Source organism: Ovis aries, chromosome 1 (genome assembly GCF_016772045.2).
Source record: "Ovis aries strain OAR_USU_Benz2616 breed Rambouillet chromosome 1, ARS-UI_Ramb_v3.0, whole genome shotgun sequence".
Taxonomy (NCBI): Eukaryota; Metazoa; Chordata; class Mammalia; order Artiodactyla; family Bovidae; genus Ovis; species Ovis aries.
This window is the reverse complement of record NC_056054.1, coordinates 14882457-14907375: the sequence shown is the minus strand read 5'-3', so window position 1 is coordinate 14907375 and position 24919 is coordinate 14882457. Positions and strand designations below refer to the sequence as shown.

Sequence of the window (24919 nt, the reverse complement as noted above, 5' to 3'; positions counted from 1 at the left end):
CTGCCCTATGACCCAGCAATCCCACTGCTGGGCATACACACTAAGGAAACCAGAACTGAAAGAGACACATGTACCCCAATGTTGATTGCAGCACTATTTATAATAGCCAGGACATGGAAGCAACCTAGATGTCCATCAGCAGATGAATGGATAAGAAAGCTGTGGTACATATACACAATGGAGTATTACTCAGGCATTAAAAAGAATACATTTGAATAGGTTCTAATGAGGTAGATGAAACTGGAGCCTATTATACAGAGTGAAGTAAGCCAGAAAGAAAAACACCAATACAGTATACTGATGCATATATATGGAATTTAGAAAGATGGCAATGATAACCCTGTATGCGAGACAGCAAAAGAGACACAGATGTATAGAACAGTCTTTTGGACTCTGTGGGAGAGGGAGAGGGTGGGATCATTTGGGAGAATGGCATTGAAACGTATAATATAAGAAACGACTCGCCAGTCCAGGTTCGATGCAGGATACAGGATGCTTGGGGCTGGTGCACTGGGATGACCCAGAGGGATGGTACAGGGAGGAAGGTGGGAGAGGGGTTCAGGATGGGGAACACATGTACACCCGTGGCAGATTCATGCTGATGTATGGCAAAACCAATACAATATTGTAAAGTAAAATAATAATAATAAATAAATGATAAATGGTTAAAAAAAAAAAAGTATTGGAGTTTCAGCTTCAACATTAGGCCCTCCAATGAACACCCAGGACTGATCTCCTTTAGGATGGACTGGTTGGATCTCCTTGCAGTCCAAGGAGGCTTCTCCAGCACCACAGTTCCAAAGCATCAATTCTTCGACACAGCTTTCTTTATAGTCCAACTCTCACATCCATACATGACTATAGGAAAAACCATAGCCTTGACTAGACGGACCTTTGTTGGTAAAGTAATGTCTCTGCTTTTCAATATGCTGTGTAGGTTGGTCATAACTTTCCTTCCAAGGAGTAAGCGTCTTTTATTTTCATGGCTGCAGTCACCATCTGCTGTGATTTTGGTTCCGCCACTCTTATGCTGTTCATAAGGTTACAACCAATTATAGTGGATGAGGAGAAATGTGTCCTCTGCCCCTTTGAATACCTTTCTGCTAAGCACCTCAAACTCAACTCATCCAAAACTGGTCACCCCTGCCCCTAACCTGCTCCTCCTCCTTAGTATCTAGTTCTACCATCCACCTAGTACCCAGGACTGTGAAACCCGCATCATCTGTAACTCTATCTGCCTTCACCTTGTCTTGCAAATTCATCTCCAACCCTGCTGACCATCTTTTCACAAATGAGTGAATATTTAGCAAAATATTCACTCATCCTTTGAGTGCTGTTCTTTGTCTCCTCAACAAGAATATAAGCTCCATGAAGCAGGGGATCTTGTTCTGTTCCCTGCTGTACCCTCAGAGCCTACAACAATGTGTGGCATTTAGCAGGGATTTAATACATACCAGCTAAACGCCTGATTGTATTATACAGGATAATATTCATTTGCTTTATTATGGCACACAGGCCTTTACGTGTGGCCCTCCCTCTCCGGCCTCACTTCTCACTCTAGCATCTCATAGTCCCCCAAGTACCCCATGTTCTCATAATTTTGTTCCCCCTTGCCCTTGTCTACCTGATTCCTTCTCTTTGAAAACTTAATCATGTCCTCTAGTAACCCTCTCCTCACCCCAACTGCCAGCTGCGTTAGGCACTTGTTTTTTGTGCTTATTTACACCACAGCAATTATGATGAATTATTAATATCATTATCATGAATCAGTTATTGAGCTCTTATTATCTGTTGTGCTAAACATCCTGCAAATGTGATCTCGCTCAACCCTTAAGATAGCTCCAAAAACCAGGTATTATCCCCATTTGTCATGTTAAAAAATGAGTCTCTCTCAATCCCACGTCTCCTTACAGCTACCATCCCATATTTTAGCTCCTTTTTATGGGAATAAAGTTGTTTTAAAAAAGTTAAACTTCAGCTTCTAGCTCACCACCCTGTCCTACTCAGATTCCTTTGCTGGGTCTCTCGTCTCCCCAGCATGTGAAAGTCAGAGGACCACATGGCACATCCTTTTCTCTCACTCCTCTTGTGGTCTCATTCAGTTCAGTGGCTTTAAATTCCGCCTATAACTCCCTAGCTTGAACCTCTCCCCTTAATTCATTTATTGGACTGCTCACTCAACATCCCTCCTTAGATGTCTAGTAGATATCTCAATTTTCACATGAGGAAAATGTTAAGATGCTCTGCCCCTCCAAAATCCCCCTGCTCGCCATCTCAGTTACTGGCAACGCCATTCTCTCTGTGACAAGCTAAATATGCTGGAGGCATTCTCTACTCCACTCTTTCTTGTACCTCTGTCTGATGCATCAGCAAATCCTGTTGGCTCAGCCTTCAAAATATTTCTAGAATCCAACCACTTCTCATCACTTCCCTACTACCCTAGCATCCATTTTTACTTTTTTGCTGGAAGTATTGCAAGAGCTTCCCAACTAGTCCCCAGCTGGTACCTTTGCTCCTCACCCTAGTAGCCAGTTAACACTTAGATTATGCCACTCCCTGGCCCCAAGCCCTCCAGTGTCTTCCCCTCTGCAGTCTAATCAAAGCCTGAGTCCCTCCAGTGGCCTATGGGGCCCTCTAAGTCTGCTCCATGTCTGCCCCTCAGACTATCTCCGGACGCATCTCCTTAGAACACCCCATCCCAGCCTCTCTGGCCTCGTGGTGTCTCTAAAACACTGCCTCACTCCCACATCAAGGCTTTTACACTTGCTGTTGGTGTTCACTCTTCCTGGAACGCTCTTCCTCCAAACACCTGTAGGGATCACTCACTCCCTTCCTCCAGGGCTTTGTTCAAACATTACCTTCAGTGACACTTTTACAACCATCCTGTTTAAAATTACAACTTCCCTCCTACCCCATAAACACCTCAGGCCTTCCTTTTTCCCTAAGACATGTACCACTGCTGAATTTCTACTCTGATTGTCCGTTTCTCCACCCTAGAATGTAAGCTCCATGAGGTGGGGCTCTTTCTGGGTTTATTTGCTCATGCACCCTGCGGCACCCAGAGGAGAGCTCGGTACCCTGTTGGGGCACCGTATGCGCTGACTAAACAACAGATGAGAGACATAAAAGCTCCGCTTCTTACCCACGGTCTGCCTACTAAGTGGTGTGTTACATTCTAGAGCCCTGCCCTGGATCCTAAGCCTAAGTGAAGCTTCCCTGCTGGTCGCTCATCAGGCAGAGAGCCAGAGGAGAGCTCTCTCCTGAAGGTGCAGGCTTCATCCTCCTCACCGGGTGGGAACAGTCCTGGCTTCACAGGGTTTTAGGACACATGGAGGTATCTTCCTACCTGTTCAAATTGTTTGGGAAACCCTCCTCCCTGGAAACCATCCTGGATAATAAGAGAAGGGCGGAGGTCTCCCTATCCATATTATCTGAACAGGGCTATACCATCCCACTGTGGATTGTTCCTGCTCATCCACCAGACTGTACATAGCCTGGTACCGAAGTTACTTGCTCACATCATCATGATCCTGAATCAGGAGTTTTTGGAAAGGGGTTCTCTGTACTTTTTCTTTGTATGGCCTCTAAGACAGAACTTAAGGCCCACAAGGTAAGCTTTCTGCTATGGGAAAACTTTTCTGCAAACGATGGCAGAACTCTCAGAACAATCAAAACTACATGAAGTACATATGCACACACACAAAAAAGACGGATGACAAAGACCAAGTGGAAGAAGGAGACCTCAGGGAGGGGAGTCATCACACAAAGGATTAGGGGTGACCATGAGGATATACAGGTCAAAGGGCAAGCTGGGACCATCATCGGTATTAAAATCACTGACTTGATCCCAGCTCCTATCCTAACAGAGGTATCACTTACTAGTAGCTCTGAGACTTTAGCATAGAACCAAGTCAGACAAAGGCAGTATATACACACAGCAAGGACTCTGCCTTAGATTCAGAAATCAACCCCGCTGAGGTCATACCATTTTATCTGAGGCTGTATCTACTGCATTCTGTCCACCAAGTATTAGCGTACAGAGTGCAACCTCCTTCCCTCCTTGGCTGGCCTTTCTCCCTTCCTTGACTGGCCAATACCTCAGGAACCTACCAGTAGTAGCCTCTGGCCATCCCTAGGCCTCCCATAAATTGTAGGGGACCAGGTCAAAACAATCGCGCATTAAAAAGCTAGTTATTGTTGCCACATGAAAGGAAGGCCGGAGAGGCAGCTGGAGTAGACCAAACAGACCAAGACAATGAGAAGTTACGGGAATGGAGAAGGATGGTTCTGAATGACGCTTCTGAGCAGACGTCGGCAAGAACTGGTAACGCTCTGGACTGGAGCAGGAGGAAGGCAGTGAAGAGGGCTCTGAGCGAGGTACAGCAGTGGTCCTGCCACCACGCAGCACGATGGCTGTCCCTTCTACTCTTTGCTACTAGCACTCAGCTCCTCTAGGGTAATAACCATACATCCCAGGTAACAAATGACAGACAGATTTTGTCAAATCACAGACAAAGTACATCAATCTGCACTGGCAATTTTTAATGTTTCACTGGTGTAGAACTGTATTTAAAGGCAAGAAAGGAAGGAAGGGCAGTTATCACAGCATGAATTCATAGGTAAAAGATGCTGGATAAAGTCACAGAACTGTTCCTTAGGAAAATAAATAATGCGGTACTAAACTAGAGGCTTGCTTTTATTATGTTTCCATGTAGAGACATCGTCCAAAAGCAAAAGACTTTCTGGCCAGAGGCCAAGCGCACACAGTTGATCCCACTTTGGAATAAATGCCCAGAAGGTATATACATCACCAGTGGGTGGGACTCTGGGCACAAAGTTGGGTCTCATTCAGAAAGTGAACAGAGATTTGAGTCAAACATGCAGCTTCAGAAACTGGAAATCTTTCATGACGTTTGTTTTGAAAATAAAAATTGCCTGCATATCAAGAACTATAATTTTCTAAAATGGAATTATGCCTGATTAAATAAAATAGTACTCATGACTTACTGATAAAAATTAGAAAAATAAAAACAAACTTTTCTGTCCAAAGAGATAGAAAATTATATTTTTTCCTGTAATATCATAAGAGAATCATCAGTATTTCACTCTTATGTCTCTTAAAATGTCACTTCTTCTTCTTTCCACAATTCTCCCACTTTTAACAGCAAAACCTGTTCAATATGGCAATTTCTGCTAAGTAAAAGGATGCACTATTTATTGAATACTTAAGAGTATGAATGAAAAAAGCTGAATGTTTGGGATAATACTATATTACCCCTAATGGGATCATACCCACCAGGTGGAAAGAAAGATAAAGACTGAAATTTTCTAAAAAACAAAAAGAAAACCCAATGATTTAAAATACTCTGTACATATTTCTAACTACTTTCAGTTGTATAACATCAGCCTTATGAATTATTACTTTTTTTTCCTTATTTAAAACACTGATTGGCCAGCTTAAATCATAACAGCATAAAAGTAGAAATAAGTTTCAACTTAGGTATGAGCACAGTGATTTGGGACCACTGTTTCTGCCTTACAGAGAGAATTCAGAGGTGGTGTTCCCTTTTAAACATATGCCCCCAAATACCTTATATGCAGGTTCCGTATAAACATGTAAATAAAACAAGTTCTGTATTTTCTGAAATAATTTTACAAGTTGATGGTAAACTAGATTTTAAAGATAAAACTATGCCTTTAAAAACATTAAGCCTCAAAATTTCATCCAGTGTTTTCTTTAAGAAATGGATTATTAAAATCATTTTTGAAATGAGATATTAAATGTATTTAAAGCTTCGCTTTTCTGTACTTAATCATTTTTCCTTAAAAAAAAAGTTAAAAACATCAAGAGCCAGAACATGCTGCCAGGACAGAAAATAATCAGAAATGTCTTCAGTTGCAGACCCTGGGCAACTCAGTCTTGTTTTGAATTTTTCAGAGCTTGAAGTCTCTCTAGTAGTGGAGGATGAGAATAATGCCACATGGAAAACAACCAGTCAGAAACAGGGAATCCCAAGTTGTCTTTGTTCAGTTTGATTAAAGCAGAATATAAGTCTTTGGCCTTCCCAAGTTTCTTGGCAAATGCATCGGCTTGAAACTCAAATCTGCGGCTGAGGACTGTTAGGCAAAAAGAAAGAACCTGAAAAAGGAAATAAAAGCATTTTAACCACTTCCCCTCTTTGTTGTCACTAAAGCTTTCATGAGCCAATACTGCAGAGGAAGTTCAGCTCAGGACAAGAGAAACAGCAAGCCAAAAGAAACCTCACTTGTATTTTGGAGACCCTAGGGTGGGGGAATTACTGGAAATTGAGCCTTTCCCTCTTTAAGCAAATAGACCAGAAACAGATATATATCCAAAGACACGTCAATCTTAATGAAGAGATACTTCTGAGGACCTGCCATGGGCCAAGCGCTGAGTCGGCGTTTTACATCCTCCAGCAATCCTACAAGGTGGTGACTCTTACTCCTGTTTTACAGATGAAGAAGGGGTATCTCAGAAGCGAGACAACTTATTTGTGGTCACACAACTAGAAGGTGGTAGTGCTGACATTCTCGACGACTCCAAAGCCCATGACACCGTCTTTCTCAGAGGTAAGATGTGGTGGTTTATACTCAGACTCTTTTTTCCATTAAAAAAAGATAATCTTGCTTACTTATCCACCTTTAGATGTTAACAACCGTCTTCACTGAGAATGTTCTAATAACATAGACAAGTATACATGTATACATGTATATACATGTATACACACACACTATAGCCTCTAATGATGGCCTCAAAATAGAATTTTTTAGAGTGTTCTGAGCTATGGTAGCTTCATTAAAATAAATATTCAGTCTCTGAGGGTGACTACTAGGAAGGGGACAAGTTTCATTTGAAAATAGAAATTTTTGAGGGAAAAATTATTTATTTGCATAAGTTGGATGACATGATGTCTATTTCTTACCTTAAAATACATCAGGCAATAAAGCAAAAAGAAAGTTTAAAGTCTCTCAACTGTACCTCATATTGCCATCAGCAGATCCAGAGCTTCAACATAAAGTCTGGGAGCTCCTGATATCTTCTTAGACATGTTCAAAGCTAATATCTGGCTCCTACCTGAAATGTCTTTCCAAATCTTGAATGTACTTTTTGGGTTATAATCATTAACTAATCTGTCTATGTGTCTCCTGACTTCAAGTGTCCCCAGGCAGCTGTCCCTTGAACCTCACTGTGACACAAATAAGCCCTGAACAGACACTCGCCCGCGCCCATCTGCTCCACTGTAGGTTTTCAAACCCTTCTTGATAAGGCATGTTTCCCGTTTCCCAAGAAAATCTCTCTTTCTTATTATGACCTCTTAAATGTGGACATTAAACATATGGTTTTCTGTTTAAATACTTAATCTTTTTGAAATGAATACCCTGGGCTCATTGAGGTTTTTAAAACAGTTGCTAATATCTCCAAATTAATTATATTTCAAATCACTCTAATATCCCACATTTACTTAGCTATTTTTTGAAGTGAACTCAACTACTCAAAATATAAGGAGATAAAATAAAAAACTGAGAGGCCAAATTAGATGCCCAAAGCAGGCTAACATTACTGGTGCCTTACTTATCAGAGGACACTTATACACTCGGTCAGAATCCAGTAACTTTTACCTAATGAATTTGATTATCTGATTTCCCAGTCTCTAGTTGGTTGAAGAAGAAAATTTGAAACAAATAATGACCATATCAGAAAGGTCACTGACATTAGCAAGGATTATCAGCTTGACAGTCAGCAAGAGATTATAAGAAAATTAGTTATATAAATAGCATGACTGCATAAAGAGCAGAGGATTCTGGGACATTTCATACACATAGCTCAGTGTCTTTAAGGCATTCCTGAATTGTGACTGAAGACAGAAATGACAGTGTCATTATGGTGGTAGTTTAGTCACTAAGTTATGTCCCATGGACTGCAGCCTGCCAGGTTCCTCTGTTCATGGGATTCTCCAAGCAAGAATACTGGAATGGGTTGCCATTTCCTTCTCCACAATATCATTACAAGCGGTTCTATAACCTCTTTGAGAAGTAACGATCAGCATACTTTATAAGTATCAGAATACTTTATAAGTATTCTCAACAAAAGTTGAAAAATTAAAACATTTAGAGTTTAATGATAATAAATCTTACTTCTCTGGAAAATGAATGTAGATTCTGTGGACAATGCTATACAAACATGATCTCTTCCTCCCTGTTTGTCTTTCCTGGTGCCTTAAACCTCACCCTACTCCTACCTTTTAAGGAGCAAGTTAAAACCTTAACTCTACAACTTGTCCCAAAGGAAGAATTCTTCTGAATGGAGATATCTCAAGATCCCTGATCTCTTGGCTTACTCTGGAAGCCTCATCAATTAGTATGTTGCCATCACTGGACTTATTCATATACAGTCTCATTAATCCATGTCTTATACCATATATGGCGTTCCCCTACTGAGCAGTCATGGAGCAGTGGTTCTCAAACTGCTTACCATGAAACATCCAACTTTGCTTCAGAGGGTCTGGAGTCAGATGCTAAGTCTGTTATGAAGCAGGTGGTCAGGAAATGCAACCAGAGGAACACTGTCATACAATCTCTCTTATCCAGTCATACACACAGTCAATTATCAGTTGTTTTGTCCCCTCACACACAGATTTTCGCCAACACTTGACGAAATGTGGTCTAGGACATAGTGTTCCAATAGTTAATTTCCATCTACCAAGTCTCTGAGGTACATGCTACATCGAGGTTTTCACCACTAAAGTCTAATTCTCCACTTTTTTTCCCCTAACAATATAGAAGCACCTTTTATTTGGGACTGGGTTTTTCTGCTACATTCTTATACTGGCCAGTAAATCAAGGGACTAAACTTGCTTGTTAAAACTATAGTTTTGTTTGTTTCTTTTTTCACTACTCTCAAGGTTCTAGATTTGAAACAGATAAGAGCATATGTGAGATAATTTTAAAGATTATACATTACCTCATTATAAGGTGAAAAAATAAACTGGAAGATGATCAATAGTCCAATCAGAGTGGGCTGGCTGTCATTAAAACCAAATGCAACGAACAGCTCCTTTCGACCAATTAATACAGCAAACAAGAAAAAACACAGGAAAGAATTCATCTAGAAAGAAGGATACAAAATTTCTAAGTTATTACTAAGCTAATTTCTTTTTTTTTTTTTTTTTTCACCAGAGAAAACAGCTTTTATTGATGAGTTATCTCCAGAAACCAGAAAGACTATGTATCCACTTTCGGTCACCCCCTATCCCTCTAGACCTCGCAGTGCTCCACCTAGGGAAGGGATATAAATCGCCTCTTGGTTTTTCAAGGCTCTAGTTTTTCCTCTTCCTCTGTAGCCCAACTTAAGAAATCCAGTAGCAATGCTGTTTTTTCCAGCAGTGTCTGCTGCAGCTACTTAGTAACAATTATGGGTGAAAGGGTGTCAGGGGAAGCAGTTAGATGAGTAAGAAGAATGATGCACAGGAAAACAGGAACTGCAGCCTATCAAAGGTCCCTCTGTCCTGCCTCAGTGGCTTGATCCTTCATTGGCTGCATTTCTCTTTATGCTGAATCACTCCCTTCTGAATCAGATCGGGGATTTCCACTGCCAGCCATGGACCCAGCCCCAGAGCCATGAGATGAGCTAGTCCAAACTTAGGCACATTCCTGGCCCACAAAGGCTTAAAGTGATCAGTCAGACATATTTTGCCACCCCTGTACATCTTTGCTGTTTTTCCATCTAGTTCAGGTAATGCAATTTCTGGAGCAGTAGCGGGATATGTGATAGGAATGTCAAACTTGATGTCAAACTCATATTTGAGGAGGTCATGGATGTACCAGCATTTTCCAAACCACCGAGTCCCTTCCTTGTTGGACTCCAGTCGGAACCAGTCATTGTCCGCATTCTTGTTGTTCTCCACATATCTCTGTTTACCCAACTTTTCTGACATAAGTTGAAGTCAAAGCCATATTGGTAAGTAGGGGACTTGTGCAGAACAGAGAATAGAATGCTTGGGTTCTACTCAATTTAACAGGCACAAAACATTTTATGATGTTGCCTGGCTTTTCTTCTCACTTCTGACAATGTCAGCGACAACTCATTTTATGGCATATTCCTTCCCAAGACTTCATTTTGTCTTGATTTTGACTAGCACTCATATGCTGATAACTTCTAAATCTTTACCTTTAAACTAGAGCTTTTCTCAGAGCTTCAAAGTCTATATCCAAATGTATTTTGAAACTTCTACCTTCATTCCACAGGTACAATTCAAACTTGGCAGTGCGAGTTTCCCCCTAGTCCTTCAGACTTGTTTCTCCACCGCACCAATCTCCATTGGCAGTATTAGCGTGCAGTCACCCACGCTAAAAACCTGGAAATCATCCTTAAGCCTCCTTCTCCTTTACAAACCAATCTTTTATGATATTCTGCTGATTTTACCTTCTGAATATTCTTCAAGTCTACCTCTCTTTACCATAACTGCTGAATTTATATCATCACTTTTCTTTTGCCTGGAATGACAGCCTCCAAACTTCAGCCTTAGCCCTGCCAGTTCTGTTTTCCTCTCTTCTGCCAGTGACTGATCTAAACCCAAATCTCATCATGTTAACATCCTCTGGTTAACATCCTTTAAAGGTATCCCAATGCCTCCAAGATAGAATTCAAGAGTTCCAATCTATTTATTAAGTCTTATCTACCACTCCCTGACACACCCTGATGCTCTAACAACTCTGAACTACTTGTGTTTCTTCATATAGGTCATGTATTTCTAGCTTCCATAACTTTGCTCATGCTGTTCCTTTTGCCTTGAATGTTCTTATGCTCGTTTTTTATAAGGCTAACTTATGTTTACCCTTTCAGTCTCAGCTCAAGCATTGCCTCTTCTAGAAAGCCTTCCCTGACCAGACCCAGGCTAGATTTAGGTATCTCACTTTCTGCTTCAAAATATCCTAGCAATTTCTCAGATTCCTTCTCCCTCTTTCTCCACCTTATGTATTATAATAATATGTTTCTGTCCATCGGTAGGCTCCACTTTATTCGGCTTTGGATGCCCCTCCTAGGTACTAGATGTACATTATTTTTTAAATTTATTTTTTAGTGAATACATGCATCAGGAAACCTTTGAAACAGAGACCACCGCAAGAAGTCAAATTCTTTCCACAGAACGGAGATTAGCTGAGAAAACGGTTCATTCCTAACTGAGCTGAGCTCCTCATCTCTCTGCAACTAATACCTACTTTAATTTTTCGATCTAACATGTATTCCTACCTTAGGACAAGTGAAAGAGCGGAGGGACACAGGCCCGGACTTAGGGCTCTAAGAAATACTTAAGACCACCTCCCCTACATCCAGGAGTGCAATCACCTGGGGCCAGAAGGACACGTCATTTTCCTGGGCCGCGTATCCCTAAAATTACTGCTGCTTTCAGGAAGAAAATCTGGCCCCACTGTAGTTCCTAAGTTGAGTCTCTTCTGCCTGCTCCCCACCGCGGCTCCTTAAGTCCCCCAGCCCCGAAGTCCACTAAGCTAATTTCATTGTGGGATCAGTAGAAAAAGACATCACAATGTGATTTTAAGAACAATGTTAGCGTGACCATAGAAAAAGTTACTTGGGTGGTTTTATAGTTTTACTTTTATTCTAGAAGTAGAGAGGGTCTGAGTTGAGGGTATATATATACTAATTCATTATTAGTGAGCAAATATTGGTTTAGCTGGGTGATTAGGGCCTTGGAGCAAACTAGAGGATGGATAACAAGCAGATGTGGAAAAGAGTTATGTGGGAAAACTTCCAAAACTAGCCCAGAGTATGATAATACTTAGGTCTAATAAGAATCTTCACCGAAACTATTCCACAGCAGGGGAGGCTCTGTCAACGCTCAGGTGGAGAAGATGCCTGTGGATGTTGGCCAGCTTCTGTGCCCAGCCACTCTAGGACTTGGCCAACTGCTCATGAACAGAGGGGCCAGGGTGACAGGGATGGAGTCAATGATTAATCAACAACGCAGACCTTCCCCACTGGCTCCAGCTGAAGCGCCCCATCTATTAGAAGAGGCAATCAACTCCAGCCCTGATGAGGCACCTCTGGGATCAGCCCACTACCCTCACAGTAGGCTGCTGGACCCCTTCTTTCATGAATGGAGCAGTGATTTTCCTTATTAAACTGAGTACTTAAATACACTTGCATTTGGACTTATTTAATGTCTTACTCACTGCCATGTATCCATACAACATAGCTTCCAGCCAAGGCGTTCATTTTTATACCTACAGATGTAAGGCAACAGAAGAGTACCTATAGGAGCAGGTACACAAGCCTTCCCATGTGATCCATCACCCAGAACCAGCTGACCTTTTAGAAAGCTACAAAGACCATTAAAGACGCATCTGAGACCATATATGCTCAGAATCAGTCCAAAAAACAAGAGTGCTATTTCACTCAGAGCCTGAAAACTATCGTCATTCTGTTGGTTTAGCGGTATAAATACCCAAAGAGGAATGTTACAGAAAGTATTTTCTTCTTTATATTTACTATTTTTTGCAATTTCTTTTCAATGTTTGTACAATGACTTTTTTAAAAGAGAAAAAATGTTTTTTAAAAAACATTTTAATGCCCAACTTATCTAGGCTCACTCCTTTTGATCTTCACAGCTCCTGCAGCTGAGCAACTGATAACAACAATAAACATTTATGTAGTACTTGCCCCATTTCAGGTACTACTCCAGACTCTTTACATGTATTAACTCATTTAATTCTTTCAGTCTTATGAGGTATCATCATTCAACAAGGGAATGGAGGCAGAGAGAGGCTCAGGAACTTGCCTGAGGTCACAAGGGTAGTAAGTCAGCAAGCTGTGATGTGAAGCTTGGCTACAGAGTCTGTCTTCACTTCTCTACCATGTGAACTCTCATGCCTGCTATACTTATTATTTGACTCTCCTGCCATAAAAAGAGAATTGTCAGGACCTCCCTAGTGGTCCGGTAGTTAAGACTCTGTGTTTCTACTGCAGGGGGCATGGATTCGATCCCTGGTTGGAGAAGCTGGCAGTGTGGCCAAGAAAAAGGGGTAGAGAGAGAATTACTCCAGACTTACCTGGCTAATAACGATATTTTTGACTGTGTGTCCCAACTTCCAGTGCCCCAGTTCATGGCCTAGTACAGCAAGCACCTCTTCATTTTTACATCCTTGTTTCTTATTCTGAATCAAAGAACAAATTGAAAATAAACTATCAAGAAGCTTCAAAAAGTTTATACCTTTTAACCAAGTAAGAATCCTTTTTAGAGTCTAACTTAAGGAAACAATCAGACTTTCGTGTAAAACTGTTCATTCACTGAACAAAACACTCCTCCAGCCACTCCACATTAGATACTGGGTTAAGCTCAAAATACAGAATCATGAACAAGACACACATATTCTGACTGCATGAGTCTAATTTAGGTTAGAAAAAATATAAATCAATAGGACAAGAGTTAAATAAATCATGACAAAGTCATGTAACAGCCATATTATAATCCCACTGGAAATTTTGCTTTCAAAGACCATTATAACATGGGAAACTGCTCATGATAGTGCCTAACAACATTTATATTTTACATCCATTAGAAATGTTTTGAAAGAGTATGTTCTGACATGGGAAAATGGTTCATTAGGTGAAGAAAGCAGGAAACAAAACTAAAAATAAATAGTATGATTCAAATTATGAAAAAGACCAATGTATACGTAAGAATACACAAATAAAGAAAACAGACTGAAAGTATATCAAAATGTTAACAGTTTTTTCTGTATGGGAGAAATACAGTGATGTTTAACTATCTCAGATTATTCCTATTTTCCAAATTATCTACAAATAAGTACATGTCACTTGTGACCTTCAAAAACACCATGAATTGCCATTTTAAAAACTGAGACCTCCAAGTTAAAATGGCAGAAGGAACATTTGCATCTAATTTTATGTCCTCCAAAAACCCCAGTAAAACTACAATCAAGAATTTGTTTTGTTTTGTTTTAAGACATAAACAGGATAGGGAAAATAGGACAGGGAAAACAGGAGAGCTGGCAATAGTAACAAGATTTTGGAAGCAGGAAAGCAGACAGATAAATAAAAATGGACTAGGCAGGTCAAGAAAGTTGAATCATAAGCCAGCAGTGGAGAAAATATATAGAACCAGTCAGATCTACACTGCAGTGTCTTCAAAGGACCCAGGTACTTCTGAAATGGGAGGAACAGGAAAGAGGTTGTGGCAAATATAAGAACTGGGTGAGAGCTGTTTGAGAAATGGTACAGATTCCTCTCCAACTCCACACTCAAGCAAAAGGCAATTGCTTGTCCCTCATCCTGGCAAAAGCCTGAAAGCTCACTTTGGATAGGGCAAAGAAAAGGACACTTCAACTGGAAGTTCGACATAGTTGAAGGCCTGGGTACACTAGCAACAGACCATGGATTTGCTTACCTAACGGTATGTATGGTACACTGACTATGGGGCACTCCCTCTCCCAAGCTAGCCCTCTCCCCATACCTGGCTCTCAAAACACTGCCCTCCCGGCAAAAGACTGGAAGAGTACTCCTTGGGAACTCCGATCCCTCTACCAGGAAAGACCAGGAATTCCCCAACTGCAAGCACCCCTAGGACATACCACAGTGAAGCTCAAAGTTCATAAGCCTTACCTACAGGCCCAGAGAATCTAACCAGCTTTTTAGTCCCACTCTCTTCCTAAACTGAAAGAAAGTCAAAGTTGCCTAGTCGTGTATGACTCTTTGCGATCCATGGACCGCAGCCTGCCTGGCTCTCCTGTCCATGGAATTTTCCAGGCAAGAGTATTGGAGTGGGTTGCCATTTCCTTCTCCAGAGGATCTTTCTGACCCAGGGATTGAACCCAGGTCTCCTGCACTGCGGGCAGATTCTTTCCCAACTGAGCCACTAGGGAAGCCCATTCTCTTACTAAGGAGTAGACAAACAACTGTATATATTATAAGATGTACAAGGTAAGGGTCAAGATGGAAGACCAGATACAGAAAAAATGCAATATGGAAGAAACAAATTACCTAAGAAGAAAATTTAGAGAGATACTGCTTTCATGGAAAAACTGAAGATACTATAAAAAATGGGAAATTTAGGACTTCCCTGGTGGTCCAGTGGTTAAGAATCCAACTGCCAATGCAGAGGACACAGGAAGATTCCACACATCTCAGGGCAACTAAGCCTGTGTACCACAACTACTGAGCCTGTGCACCACAACCACTGAGCCTGTGCACCACGACCACTGAGCCTGTGCTTGAAAGCGTGTGCTCTGCAGTAAGAGAAGGCACTGCAGTGAGAAGCCTGTGCAGCGCAACTAGAGAGCAGCCCTCACTGGTCACAACGAGAGCAAGCGTGTATGCAGCAACAAGGACTTAGAGCAGCCAAAAAAAACCCTAAAAATAACTTTTTAAAAAAAGGGACAGAGAAAAATAATGCTTAGAAATTAAGGCTTAATAGACTGATTGGAAGATGATGTATCTCCCAGAAAATAGAAGAAAGAGATAAGCAAATGGAAAAGCATGGAAGAAACAGTAAGAAAGTTCAGTATAAGGAAGCCAACCTTCAAATAATAGGAACTCTGAAAAGAACGAACAGAAAAAATAGAGAGGAGAAAATCATCAACAAAACAATTCTAATAAGTCTCCTAGAACCAATGAACTTCAATTTCCAAATTAAAAGGGCCAAATACATACCCAGCACAATGGGTAAAAACAGACTCACAAGGTTGTACGCTGGAAACTAGTATAATATTGTATATCAACTATACTTCAGTTTTAAAAAACAAAAGCCACACACCAAGGTATGTGAAATTTCAGAACACAGAGAAAAGATTCAACAATTTTCCAGAAGAATAAAATCAGGTAACATACTAAGGATCAGTAATTTGAATGGTTTCAGACACCTCACCAGCAATGTTGGAATCAAGACGGTGATGGAACAGTGCCTTCACAATCCTGAAAAAAAGTATTTTCAATCTAGAAATCTAAACCCCAATCAGGTGACAGGAAAAAAACGTGACAGAAAAATGAAGGCATTTTGATGCAAGAACTCAAAAACTTTACTATGCAACCTTTCTCAGGAAGGCGCTGGAGGATGATCTTTAGTAAAATGAAGGAGTAAATTAAGACCAAAAAGTCATGGAATACAGGACACAGGAGACCCCGTGAAGGAGAGAAGTGAAGGGAATCTCTAGCGGTGAAGGGCAAGCTCAGGATGACACCTGTACATCAGATAAAAGGGGGAGGCCCATTCAGATTTACACAATGTGTCTCAAAAGACAGTCTTGAGGACTGCCGTGACCGTACTCTCTCAGTCACCATAGCACCCTTTTAACCTGCAGAAACTTGTAGAAGACGTACACTATTGAGAGAACACAGTAGATCAACATGGATTTCAACCTAAAGAAAAGGAAAAGGAATACAAGAGTGACCTGGTGGTCCTGCGGCTAAGACTCAGTGCTCCCAAAGCAGGGGGCCTGGGTTTGACCCCTGGTCAGGGAACTAGATCCCATATGCCATCCCACACGCCGCAACTAAGAGCTGGCACAGCCAAATATAAAAGAATAACCACAGGGGAAGTCTATATGAGAGCTGGAGAGCAGGACTTAGAGAAATACCCCAAAGAAAGAGAACAGAGCTCTCTCCCAGGGTGTAGGACGGATGAGGGGGACTAAAACTAATAAGGTTAATGATGCAATTAACCTTGTAGGAAATTATACTGAGAGACAGCAGAAGTTGTGCGAAAAATTAGCAGAAAGAAAAAGGAACACTAAAAAAAGAAAAAAAGAAAAAGGAACACTAAGCACTTTTTTTTTTAAGCAATTATTAAGCAAGAGGGGAAAAAAAGGTAACATATTCTCAGCAGTGAAAAGGTACAGTATTATTTAACAATAATGTTTTCAATACTGTTTTGATACTGGTTGAAAGATAGACATAGAAAACAGACCTATGGATGGGGTGGGGGGTGGGGTGCGTGGGGGGGGGGTGGAAGGAAAGAGTGGGATGAATGGAGAGTAGCGTGGACACAGCACACTGCTGTATACAGAAAAAGATAGCCAGTGGGAATGTGCTGTATGGCTCAGGGAACTCAAACTGGGGCTCTGTGACAACCTAGAGGGACAGGATGGGGTGGGAGGTAGGAGGGAGGTTCAAGAGAAAGGGGACATATGTATACCTACAGCTGACTCATGTTGCTGTATGGCAGAAACCAACACAATATTGTAAAGCAATTACCCCTCAATAAAAACTAAACAAATTAAACACACACACACACACAAGCACTGCAACTGGACTATACTGGAAGAACTGGGGGAAGGCAGGAGCAGAGCACACGTTAGGCCAAGAGCTAAATCCTCGTCTACCATGATCAACAGGCAAGGTAGTGTCAGTAGATGATAGTATACACATATTGTATATATAAATGATACGCATAAATGTCAGAAGAAGCTAACAGAGTTGAAATCTGTAAGGAGAGGAGCCTGAGGGGGTGAGAGGCATAGAGAAAGGAGGAACATGAAACTACTACATTTCATTATATGCCTTTTTGTACTCTTAACTTTTAAACAATACGTTTGTATTACTTTAATAAAGTTAAATTTAATGTTAAAATTTATTGGCGTTCTACTTCCCTAATTTTACCATAGCTCCTCAAACCAACATTAAAAATACATATATGCAAATACATATATATATATATACACAAAAATATACATACACACATGCATACATCTATTTTTCTCTTTCAACACACATGAAGAATAGGCTAGGAAAGATTAAAAAAATAACAACAAATGTTGGTAACATGTACCAAACACTGACTATGTACCAGACCCTCTGTGCTATATACTGTATTATTTATACATCATAATCATGATATGAAATAAGTATACTTATTACCACTTTACAGATGAGAAAATCTAGGTACAGAGAAGTTAGCTAATTTTCCTATGGCCACACAGCCAATAAACAGAAAACCTGGGATTTGAAGCCAAGTAGTCTGATGCCAGAGACCTGTGCTTTCAACTTTCACACAAGTATAGATAGAAAAATAAATTATTTAACACTTATCAAATAAACAATTTTTAGTTAACAGATATGGAATCTGTTATAGTATTGTTATAGTATTGCTTTTAAAATAAACATAAATGGTAGGTGGTCATATGAATGACACAATATAATGTTTACAAAGCCAAATAAAACTCTCATTGTTTATAAACTTTCCAGGTTCAATTTAAATAGTGCCAAGACACAATGAACAATTTCTTACACACACACTCACATGTGCATACCTACATTCACTCACCAACACACACACACACCCTGAAAAACGTCTAAAAAATGCTTAATAAAGTAAAACAAATATCCTTTTAAACATACAGTTTAGTTTACTTTAAAGTAAGGAAAAGCCAAAGCTGAGGAGTTGAAATTAACATTCCTTGTATAAAACTATGAATGGCTATACTCTGAGTCAAAGAGCGAGCGAGAGGAAAAAACTGCTGGTAAAATAACCCAATCGTGTCAAGCTCACCTAAAGTGGAGAAAAACAAAAGTCTCTCATTGAAATTAAAAACATGGGACTTCCCTGGTAGTCCAATGGTTAAGACTCCACACTTCCATTGCAGGGGGCATGGATTCGATTCCTGGTTGGGGAACTAAGATTCTGCATGCCCAATGGCATGCGTGGCAAAAAAAAAAAAAAAAATCTAAAACATTATCTGCATGGACCAGAAAATGCCAAGCTGGCTTGGTAGCACTAGGGGCAACTGATAGAAGCAAATGCAAACGCTCTATTGAGGAATGTACCCTAAATCCAGACCCCTCAAGATTCCTGAAGATTAAGATCACTGAACTAATTTGAATTTACAGTAAAAATTATCAAATACTTCAGAAAACAAGCCACAGTAAGAGTTAGCAGAAACAATACAGGGTTGCAGTAGTTCCTTAAGACTTCAGATAATGGAACCATCAGATACAGAATAGGAAATAAACATGTTTTACATAAAGAAGGGTGGGCTTCCCAGGTGGCGCTAGTGGTAAGAACCTGCCTGCTAATGCAGGAGATGTGAGAAACGCAGGTTCAATCCCTGGGTCAGGAAGATTCCCTGGAGAAGGGAATGACTACCCACTCCAGTATTCTTGCCTGGAGAACTCCATGGACAGAGAAGCCTGGCAGGCTACAGTCCCCCGGGTCGCAAAGAGTCGGACACGACTGAAGCAACTTAGCACAGCACACATACAAACAAGGGAACTAAAAACATGAGAAAGGAAAAAGAGGCCACCAGAAAAGACTGATTTGAAAAAGAACCAAACAGAACTTTAAAACACAATGGACTGGTCAAAGAACAGACTGAATGCAGCTAAAGAAATAATCTATGAACTGGAATGTGGAGCTCTAAGAGACAAATTTAAAAGTGTCAGCATCTGTGGGAGACAGAATGAGATGGTATAACATTCATCTAACTGGAATTCCAGAAAGATAAACTACGGAGAATGGGAAAGAAGCAATACTCAAAGATAGAACCCATGGTGGATTCATGCCAATGTATGGCAAAACCAATACAATATTGTAAAGTAAGCCTCCAATTAAAATAAATACATTTAAAATAAATAAATAAAACAAAAAAAGATATAATGGAAAAAATTTTTTAAGCTTCAGGAAAAGACATGAGTCCTTATAGTCCTTATATCCCAAGCAGGACTGAGATAAAGTTCATACTTGCACAACACAAAAATCAATGAGAAATCTTAAGAATAACCAGAAAGAACTAAAAAACAAATAAGTAAAAGACAACTAAGCTCAGAGCAGACTTTTTTAACAGTAACAAAGGAAACCAGGACAAAATAGAATGGTATCTTTAAAGTGCTAGGATAAATAGTTGTCAATCTTGAATTGACATCAAGAATGAGAGCAAAATAAAAACAAAACCAGAATTTTCCAAAGAAATTTCTAAAGCATATACTTCTGGAAGAAGCAAAGTAGTTTCTAAAAGGAAGGTGTGAGGGACCTCCCTGGTGATCCAGTGGTTGAGACTCCGCGCTTCCACTGCAGGGGACGTGGGTTTGCTCCCTGGTCGGGGAGCTAAGATCACACATGCTGCATGCGGCCAAAATGAAAAAAGAAGAGAAAAATAAACAAGATAAAACTAAAATACAATATGAAAGGGCTAATTAGATCAAACTGTTTATTTAAGGTTCCTCGATTGTTTAGGAAGCAGTGAAGATATTGTATATTTTAAGATTTTAGGCTTTGTGGGCATGACTTATTTTTAACAGCAACCATAAAAGAACAGTCATATATGAACTTCAAACCCAAATGAAAACTCAAATATAATTTTTTAAAAACCTTTCATCAGTTCTAAAACTAAAGCAGAAGGAGGTGTGTTTGGGGTGTGTTTGGGGCAGAGGTGGGGTGAGGGGATATGAAAAGGATAAACGGGAAAAAAGGCCATAAAATAATATGGCAGAAATAATTCAAAATATATCAGTAATCACAATATATATGAAAAAACAAAGCTAGTCAAAAAAAAAGATAGTGTCAATTTGGATTTAAAAGCAATCATACTCTTGCAGCCATCTTGGACCCTGTGAAGGCCTGCTGGGCACGGGACTTCTAAAACGACAAATATGTCTGGAAGGCTGTGGTCCAAGGCAATTTTTGCTGGCTAAACGGGGTACGGAACCAAAGGGAACACACTGCTCTCCTGAAAATTGAAGGTGTATATGCTCGAGATGAAACTGAATTCCATTTAGGCAAGAGATGTGCTTATGTGTACAAAGCAAAGAACACCACAGTAACTCCTGGTGGAAAACCTAACAAAACCAGAGTAATCTGGGGAAAGATCACTTGAGCTCATGGAAACAGTGGCATGGTTCGTGCCAAATTCCAAAGCAACCTTCCTGCTAAGGCCATTGGACACAGAATTCGTGTGATGCCGTACCCTTCGAGAATTTAAACTTCTTGAAAATAAATAAAAGTGTGGATTTTAAAAAAATATATAAAAGCAATCATAACAACAAAGTATATCTATGTATGAGACAAAGATACATGGTAAGGTTAAAAGTAAAAGGATGAAAGTGATATGGTGATGGCTACACATTAAGAATATATTTAAAAAACACTAAATTGTACACTTTAAAATGGTTACAATGGTAAATTCTCTATCAATACTATTTTTAAAAAGTTAAAGGATGACATCCAGCAAATATTAACCAATATTAACACCAGAAAACATCAACTTAAAGGCAAAAAGGATTATTAAAGAAAGTCACAAAAGAATGATAAAAGATTCAATTTACCTGGAGGACACATAATTCTAAATTTATATGTTCCTAATACTAACGCCTCAGATATATTCATTCAAAATTATCAGATTTACAAAGAAAATCTGACAAATGTATCATAATAGAGAATGTTAACACGTCATTATCAATTAAAAGACATCAAGCAAATAAAATGTCAACAAAAGTAAATAATAAAAAAGGCTTAAAAAAAAGCTTCATCTATGGGAGACTTATTAGTTCTACAGCAAGCAAGGAGAGAATATATATTCCAAAAAGTGAAGGCTAACAGTTTTGAAATAAACTCCAGCTCCTTAAAAGAGTGAAGTACAAATAGATGAACATGGAACTGATTTTGTTTTATACACCTTAGAAAAACACAACCTAATGGGAACACAGGCAGCAAAATACTGGAATCTAGATATTCCACCAGTTTTCCATTTCTTCACCAATTCCTCATCTTTAAGGAAAATGACCACTTGAAAACGAGGCTGGGTAGATGCATGAAAAAGAGGGATAGATTAAAAGTGATCGGCAAGACAGCTTTTACATTTACTATCTCTTTTCCTTTTAAACATCAGAATCTAGGTCAGAATACACTTGGTAGAGAAAGCAAAGAAAGAGCTAACTAGCCTAGTTTCTTAAACAGCTAAAAGACACGTGTACCTGTACCTTCAGGGAATGGCCATCAAGAGGGAAGAACAAAGCACTAATTAATAGACACCTATTCTAAGAGATGCAACACAAAAATATTCATTGCAAGAATATTTTTAACAGTAAAAAACTGGAAACCCATATACCCAATAAGAGGGAAAATGATTTTTAATTAAAAAAAAAAAAACAGAAACAGATATAGTAAGATGTTTATAGTTAGTTGAACTACTCATGTTTTCTAATTTATCTATTACTTTAGTAATAAGCAAAATAGGCTGCTATGTTTAATAATAATAATAGTTTCCATTCATTAAATGACCTATGTACCTGACATTGTATTATTAGATACTTTACAGTTTGTTAAGCTCCACTACTACAAGGCAGATATCATCAGCCTCATTGCTTCTTAATATGAACTATGAATTAAACCTTTTATAAAACAAGTAGGTCTCTATTAGAAAACGTAGGCTCTTGTATCTTGGTTTGATGTCTGGGTTTAGGAAGCTATTCAGAACTCAAGGAATCATATTCAAAGATATGGAATGACAAGAGCTTAAATAAGGGTCATTTTTTGCAAAAACGAAACTTATTTATTTGTGGTAGATTCTTAAGATAAAATTGGATTTTCTTTTCTTCCCATGCTAATTTTACATATAAGAAAAAAAATAAGTATCTTTCTCTTTTCTATAGCACTTTCCTTTTCATAAAATAAAATTCACATGCTGATTCATTTGATCCTTACAACAGCAAGCTGGGCAAGTTGGGAAGTATTATCTTCATTTTAGAGATGATGGATGCCAGGAAGTTAAAATGTCTTAAGATTATCATGCTAATAAGCAGTGGGTAAAACCCAAACTCACACCTACGGATCTTGTCCTCTTTCTATTATACCTATCAACTGGGAAGACATTCACATGACCCTAGCTCTTGCTGGGGAAATACTTGTTTTCTTCTATAAAAGGACAGTTTTTATATATTTAAATTTTTCCTTTCACTTAAAATGCTTTTGAGACAGGTTGTTCTAATTATTGAATTTGTATTCTGAAGGATAAACTGCAGGAAGAAAGTCTCCTAGACATTTTTAAAAATGTGAATGGCCAGTATGGAGATACTCATCGAAATGTTAATAATAGTTATCTCTAAGAAGAGGGATTTAGTTTTCTTCTTTAAACATCTGCTCAAATTGAAACACTTCATCCTCTCTACACTATCCAGACTTAAAAACATTTCTGCTTTCCCCACTGTGCTGTATCAATATGTAGTAGGTGTACAGTAGCAGGTGCTGAATAAACCACTATGTCCTAAACTTCTGCCACACTTGTATATTTGCTGTGTGATTATTTAATATCTTTTAAAAAATAAATTCACTTTTTACAACTTAGCCTTATCCCAAATAACAATTTTCATGAAATCATGATACAGTAGTTTGATCTTTTTCCTAATATTCATTAATACACATATAGCCATTCAAATTCCAAATATTGATATCCTACCAAAATCACCTCACCTGTATACATGCACTGAAAAGCAGTACATGAGATCTGGGTCAGTCTTTGACTTTCTCCTTCAGTCTCCACAACAGCAATCACCATAAGTCCTTTAAATCCATCTTTTGTTATGACTCCACACTTACTCTGACCTCTCACTCTAGTGTAGGCCCTTATTTCATGCCTATCTTGGTTATCTTGATGCAGTAAGTCTCTAGTAGCCCCCTTTGCCTCTAATCTTTGCTCTATCATATATGTTGCCATCAAATCTTAAACTTCCTAAAACAAGCTTTGGCGTCTTTCTCCCAAGGGATCATCCTGACCCAGGGATCGAACCTGGGTCTCCTGCATTGCAGACAGATTCTTTACCATCTGAAACACCAGGGAAGCCCCTTGGCCTCTACCCAAATCAGTGGAAACTGCAGACAACCACTCAGAGAAGGTAATGGCACCCCACTCCAGTACTCTTGCCTGGAAAATCCCATGGACGGACGAGCCTGGTAGGCTGCAGTCCATGGGGTCACTAAGAGTCAGACACGACTGAGTGACTTCACTTTCACTTTTCACTTTCATGCATTGGAGAAGGCAATGGCAACCCACTCCAGTGTTCTTGCCTGGAGAATCCCAGGGATGGCGGAGCCTGGTTGGCTGCCGTCTATGGGGTCGCACAGTCGGACACGACTGAAGCGACTTAGCAGCAGCAGCAGCAGCAAACCACTAGAATGTCTTCAGGAAGAAGCACTTTAGAAAATGGTCCCGGCCTACCTTTCTATCCCCTTCTACAAGAATCCATTTATTCATTAGTCTTAGAATAGCCATTGTGCAGCTGTTTTTATAGCTTTATTCATTACATATCTTCATCCTGAAAAGCCCCAGCCCCAAGTCAAAATTCAAATATTTCCTCTCTTTTAAGAAATCTGTCTGACCATTAGAATCTGCATTCATTTCTTAATTTCTAAAAGTCACACTATTTCAGCCACTTATTTACCACCCCCTGCCTTAAACTATGAGCCATATCTAGTCTCCTCTACTACAGGTTCTCTAGGGCAAGACTATGCAATTTATATATAGATGCTAAAATATTTGCATCTGGACTTCCTCATGGTACAGTGGATAAGAATCCGCCTGCCAAAGCAGGGGACACCGGTTCAGTCCCTGGTCTGGGAAGATTCCACGTACTGAGAAGCAATTAAGCCTGTATGCCGTAACTACTGAACCCACGTGCCACAGCTACTGAAGCCTGTGCTCCACAACAAGAGAAGCAATGAGAAGGCTGCACACCACAACAAAGAGTAGCCTCCATCCACCACAACTAGAGAAAGCCTGCATGCAGCAGTGAAGACCTGGCTCAACCACAAACAAAATAATTTTTTTTAATTTGAAAAAATAAAATTTTTGCAGCTATCAATGAAATAGAGCAGGCTCTTCAAGAAGCTAGCAAAATAACTCAAACTACACTCAACACAGTTCAAAAGACTAACCTTTT

At 39.6% G+C, this 24919-nt stretch overlaps 1 protein-coding gene, 1 long non-coding RNA gene and 1 pseudogene across 3 annotated transcripts in view; 2 read left to right on the top strand and 1 right to left on the bottom strand.

Annotated features, from left to right (window-relative positions):
* Positions 1–4527: 4527 nt before the first annotated feature.
* ZMPSTE24 (zinc metallopeptidase STE24) overlaps positions 4528–24919 on the bottom strand; it is a 45318-nt gene continuing 24926 nt past the window's right edge. For both annotated transcript variants that reach the window (XM_004001840.6, XM_042246198.2), the window contains 3 exons: positions 13090–13194; positions 8984–9127; positions 4528–6139 (listed from right to left, as the gene is read on the bottom strand). In XM_004001840.6, coding sequence (XP_004001889.1) covers positions 5915–6139; positions 8984–9127; positions 13090–13194 — 474 coding nt within the window. In that variant the 3' untranslated portion in view covers positions 4528–5914. The remainder of the gene's footprint in view (positions 6140–8983; positions 9128–13089; positions 13195–24919) is intronic.
* LOC105604745 (uncharacterized) lies at positions 6215–12180 on the top strand. Its single transcript, XR_001024327.3, has 2 exons — positions 6215–6591; positions 11859–12180. It is a non-coding gene; the product is annotated as an uncharacterized LOC105604745 (long non-coding RNA).
* On the top strand, positions 20583–21000 carry LOC114114393 (large ribosomal subunit protein eL33-like; annotated as a pseudogene).